We start from the raw sequence: 5,540 nt of genomic DNA on the forward strand, positions 1-5,540 counted from the left end.
CTCCGCCGTCGCTGCACCTGCCGTCCCAGCCGCACACACCGCCGACGACAAGTGAGACCCACCGGCGACCTCCTGCCGTACGCAGAAGCCCAGCGGCACGGAAGCTCCCAGTCCTGGCGCCGCCGCTGCCACCCCTTCCTCAAGCAGGCGGAAGCCCGAGATAGCCCCATGTCCCAGGAGGTCTGGATCGCTGGCGGTGGTGGCGGCGGCGCCGGTTTCAGCAACCGCAATAACGCCATCGTTGCACAGTGTACGGCGTACGGTCGCCATGACGGCGTCGTCGTCAGTGTACAGCAGGGGTGTACGGACCTGGCGAACGGGGCGATGACGACCAATGGGTGGTTGAGTCTGTGGAGTAGCTGGTGTCGCTATCGGTGCCGCCGCCGCAACCGCCGCAACCGTTCTCACGGGTGCTGCCGACAGCCTCTTGCCGCCGTCGCCGCCGCCACCGCCACCGCCACTGACGCCGCTGGAGCTCCCAACGCATCTGCGCTTCGCGCCGCTAGCACTGCAGCTGCTGCTGCTGGTAATGGTCGCCGTGTCAACGTCACAAACAGCTGCTGCGCCAGCGGTGTTGGGGGCATTGCATCCGCCGCCACGGCCTGATGCAGGATTCGTATGATGGAACATTGTTCCCGCCGCCGACTGGCCGATCACCTCCCACCTCATCTCTTCGCTCCCTTCTTGCGGCGGCTGCTGCTGCAGACTATCTGGCACAGTTCCTATATCTCCCGCACTTTCCCACCTCGCCCTCCCTCCTTTCCCTCCACACCCAATAACAGCAACACTCTCCCGGGTTCTACCGGGGCCGTCCAACCACGTCCCACACTGCCCACCAGGCGCGCCATCTCCCACTGACCCACGGGTCGCATCGCTGACGGAGCAGCGACCGTCTCCTGGCGCGCCATCTGGTTCAGCCGCTGCGCCGCCGTCTCCTACCGCCGCTGCCATCACCACTGGCGAATCCAGTCCTGGATCCGCCATCACAGAATCCCCCAATGTATCCGCCGCTGCTGCTGTTGCAGCTGCTGCTGAAACTGCCGCCTCTGCTTTCTCGCCGTGTAGCGCTTCCTCCGTCATCGCCGCCGCAGCAGCCGGCGCCACCGTCATCTCCTCCTCCACCTCCTTGACGAGGACGGGACCCTCTGTAGCAGACGAGGGTGCATTGCGAGTGCGCTTCCGTCCCCGGGGGCTGCGCTCTGTTACCTCGCCACCACCTTCATCGGCACAGGCACCCTCGCCAACACCACTACAGCCGAAACGGGCACGGCCAATAGGTGGGGACAACTGCCGTCGTGGCAGTGCGGCCTGCCCTCCGCCAAAACACATGTCATCGCCGCCGTTGCCGCTGCCGTCGCCGTCATCAACATTACCAAGTCTCCCTTTCCGCTTCCTCAACGGAGCCGCTGCTGACGGCGACGACGATCTGTTCAACGAAAGCGACACCGCAACGCCTTCACCTTCCACCACCGCCGCCGCCGCTGCTGCTGGCGTCGCCGCCACCGTCTCACTGAACCCCATCTGCAGCGCTTCAACACCACCGCCATTATGTACCGGCTCACAATCTTGGCCCCCCACAACCAGGGGCGTCTGGAACTCGTCAACCACCCCTGGAGCACCTGCGACCAGGGATCGTCCGCACACGTAGACGTCCATGTGGACAGGCGCCCCGGGTACTAGCTTTAGCGGGGTTGGCGCTGACAAACCTTCCGGAGCTGAGGCCACTTCAGGAGGGCCCACAGGTATGGGAGCAGAGACGTCGGCGTCGGCGTTAGCTTCGGCGTCGCCGTCGCCGCCGCCGTCGACTTCAGCGTCATGGACATCGTCAGCGGCTTCATCATCGGCGTCGGAGGCGTCGGGAGGTCCGGGTCGGCGACTCCACGAGCTCACTGATGACCTAGCCTTTACTTCCACCGCTGGGTGAGGAGGCGTAGAGTCCATATCGCCGCGCTCCGATGCCATCGTGGCTATGGCCGCGTACTCGGGTGCAGGTGCCAGCTCCGGAGGCGTCGGCGCCGTACTTGCTGTTGGAGTTGTGCGACGCGCCGCCGAGTGAGTCCTCGGGAAGCATGGAAGCAGCGCCGCTGTCTCCGCAGCTCCGGCCGCTGACGCCGCAGTCGTACGCTTCACACCATCTATACCTGCTGCTGCCTCAGCCACAGCATTGAGTGAGGCTGCAGCTTTTGGCGCAGCACCGCTTGCGATGACGACTGTCGCCACCTTCGGCACCATGGGCTCGATTGGCGAGGACGGTGTCAGGAGAGACGGCGGCACCGGCCGCATTTGCGACGGCGTCGGTGTCGGCAGCAACGGACGCGGTGGCGTCGACGACGACAGCCAAGCACTCGACACAACAGACTTATACACCACACGAGTCACCGAGGAAGCCCCAGCCGCCGACGCCGACGCCGACGCCGACGCCGCAGCGGCGGCAGCTGTGGCATTGGCAGCGATCTTGTCAGCGACCAACATACCGTCCGCAGAGACATACATCGGTGCATCGGACACTGCAGCAGCAGACACGTCTTGGCTGACGTGGCTGACAGCTGCCGTACCATTCCAGCTGGCCGTACTTTGGTCTTGGAGCCCGTGTAGCAGCCTCTCAAACTCCAATCTCCGGAGTTGTTGCTGCTGCCGGGCTAATGCCTCCACCTCCACCTCCGCCGCCGCCTCCGTCACAGGCGCCGGCGGCGCTAATGACGGCGTCCTTTCCTTCCTCCGTCTCGTCGCTACCTCCGCCCCCTTGACCTCCACGACCGCCGCGCCTCTCCGATACTCCTCGTCCTCCTCCGTAGACGCAGCCTCGTACGGCGGATCTGCCGCTGCCGCCGCAGCTACTGTGTCGGCATCTCCGGGAAACCTAACTCCCCCGGCTGATGCCGCCTCGTCCGCCTGGCTCTTCATCCCCATCACCCTCGCGCGCTTCCGGACTCCGAACACCTGACCGGTCGAACCCGGGGCCGAGGCCTGGGCCGGCACAGCCGCCGCGGCTGGCTGCTCCACCAGGTCGGAGGTCTGTGCCACTGGAGCGCTCAACAGGAGTGGTGGAGCTGGCGGCGGCGGCTGTAGCAGCCGCCCTTGCGATGCCGCTGGTGGCGGCGGCTGTAGCAGCCGCCCTTGCGATGCCGCTGGTGGCGGCGGCGGGCTAGGACTCGAAGGGTGCATCACTTCCGATGGCGGCTGCTGAGACAGCGGTGCTGGCGGTGGTGGTGGTGTTGGGGGGGGCTGTAGAACGATACCCGGCTCAGCTGGGTTTAGCTGCAATGGCCAGGTTGGGTTTCGGAGGGTGGTGGCGCGAAGGGTGTGTGAGAGGAGGGAGAGCAGGGAGATGAGAGCGGAGTCCAGACTGTGTATGTGCTAAGGGGCTGCGACCCGCCAGAGAAATAGAGCCATCACATGCTAGCCAGTACGTCTGGCGAGGATGTTGGAACGTATGTGGGCTCACAGAAACTCAGTTACCCCCTTTGGACGCTAGTCTGGGCTGATGTGCGGTGTTTCCTGTTCTCCGTGGCTTTTAGGCGTATAGGTATTGCCCTTGGGCCTTCGGATCGTATGGGTAGTTTTACAGGTATGGGGTCACGCACCCCCAACCATGTAACACACACACATGCTAGCGGGTAACGGGTAGAGCGGGTAGGTGAAGCACGGGCCGTCGCCCCCCCCCCCAGTTCCCTCCGGTGTTGCGGCCTTGTGCAGCCGGGGTATAGCCGGCGGTGTGGCCCCCGGGGGGAAGTCGGTACTCCCCCAACAATGACATAACCATTCACAGCGCGCACGCAGACATACATGCATACACACATATACATACATACATGCATACTCATACCTTGAGTCGCTGCCCTCCCTGGAGCGCGTAGTCGCACTGCTGCGCCAGTGGACAGCAACCGCAGTTGGGGGCTCGCTTCTGACAAAATACCTGTGTGTGTTTGTATGTATGTATGTATGTGAGCAGGGAAGCAGTAAATCACGGATCAAATTAGCATCAACTGGAATGTTGTTGTGTACGGGCAGTCCGTCATCCATTTTGAAAGCAGTCCTGCCGTGGTAGCTGCATGCGATGCAACAGATGTGGAGGATGTGTCATGCACCCCGCGTACAGGTACAGCTAATTGTGGGGAGATAGTTGCGGGTTGGAGGAGGGTAGGTAGGGTGGCGCCGTTACACGAGGCATCATTCCAAGAGCCCCGCTCAAACCCGCATACCGCATACCGCCAAGCGCGTCAGAATAACATGGCGGATCGCGCGCTATGTCAGCCACATGTGAATGACACGTTTTGTACGGTAGATTGTACAGCGCTCGGAGGTACACGGCTCATAGCCGTACCTTGCCAAGTGTTATGGATTGGTAATGTAGTTCGTACAGGGTCTCCAGGTCAAAGTGCATCAGACGGCTTCGCAGGTACTTGTGAACCTAAAGAGGGGGAAAAGGGGGAAGGGGGGGAGGGAGGCCAAACACAGGTCAGGGGGTAGGTAGCGCGGCCAAGGAGTGCTTTCAAAAACAGGCGTCCGGATTACAGCCGCAGCTGCACCCCTACTTCCGACCTCAATCTGAATTCTTAAACTTATCCCTCCTGGCCCACATCCCTCCACACCCTCACCCCGACTCGTACGACACCTCTCTCACCTCGGGCTCCTGGGGGTACGAATCCAACTGCTCCAGAGTAGCTTCCGCCTGAGGTGCCAGGTACGGCAGGTGCATGTACGGCAGGGGATGTAACAGCGTGAACATGCCGGCCAATGGAGTTGCTTCTGGCGGTCCTGGACGATTCTGAAGTGTTCTACAATACCCCCAGTAATACCGGAGGGGTACACGGTCTCCAGCAATACCGTGCTGCTCTGTTACGGACCGCTTCGGCGAATGGACGAATGGCCCCTTTCCCCGCGCAGGGCGCACAGGAACTCCAGATGTGCATGAGTAGAGCTGCATTCCGTGTGATGTGTGCACCGTACTATCCCGTTTGTACGACTTTCTACAACATTTGCCGTACGTACCTCGATTGGGATCCACCCCAGTCGAGCAAATACACGTGCGACATTGATGTCCACCGGGAACTCCTGTCGTGAGAGGAAACACAAAATCGAAACAGCGAGTTTTCTATCTCACGTAACTTCGGAAAACGTTTGCCTGCGAAACACCAACAAGTGTGTGTCACCACCGTTACGCAAAGCGCTGGATCCTCCACCATCTAAACGGTCTCACTGACTTTTATGGTGGAGGGAGTAGTGATAATAACAAAAGTAATATTGGTAAAAGGAAGGCAGGCAAAGTGTGGCGCCGGGGCTAGAAATGCGTTTGGCTTCCTCTGCTAAGGCTGTGTGTCATGGAACGGGACGCAACCCTGCCATTCCCCCCCTCACACAATCCCCCCCTCTCTAACCATGCTAACGCCCCACCAGCCGCCCCCATCTGCACTTCGCTTCACTCCGCCAGGGCCCCCACCTTTCCATGCAGTGCCAGCAACACGATGCATGCGACGCTCTTACGACCCAGCCCCTCAACGGCCATCAAATAGCTGTGTACGGAGGGGTGCGATGAAGAT

The 5,540-nt window shown here is 61.6% G+C and overlaps 1 protein-coding gene across 1 annotated transcript in view; it reads right to left on the reverse strand.

Moving 5' to 3' along the window:
- The window catches only part of VOLCADRAFT_90672 (uncharacterized protein), a gene marked incomplete at both ends in the record, with an annotated part of 17,344 nt that overhangs the window by 4,566 nt on the left and 7,238 nt on the right, over positions 1–5,540 (reverse strand). The window contains 8 exons of the mRNA XM_002950317.1: positions 63–309; positions 940–1,619; positions 1,707–2,024; positions 2,373–3,258; positions 4,325–4,411; positions 4,625–4,672; positions 4,993–5,055; positions 5,441–5,513. Of these exons, the coding sequence (XP_002950363.1) occupies positions 63–309; positions 940–1,619; positions 1,707–2,024; positions 2,373–3,258; positions 4,325–4,411; positions 4,625–4,672; positions 4,993–5,055; positions 5,441–5,513 (2,402 nt within the window). The remainder of the gene's footprint in view (positions 1–62; positions 310–939; positions 1,620–1,706; positions 2,025–2,372; positions 3,259–4,324; positions 4,412–4,624; positions 4,673–4,992; positions 5,056–5,440; positions 5,514–5,540) is intronic.

Source organism: Volvox carteri, assembly GCF_000143455.1.
Source record: "Volvox carteri f. nagariensis unplaced genomic scaffold VOLCAscaffold_18, whole genome shotgun sequence".
In the NCBI taxonomy this organism is placed as follows: Eukaryota; Viridiplantae; Chlorophyta; class Chlorophyceae; order Chlamydomonadales; family Volvocaceae; genus Volvox; species Volvox carteri.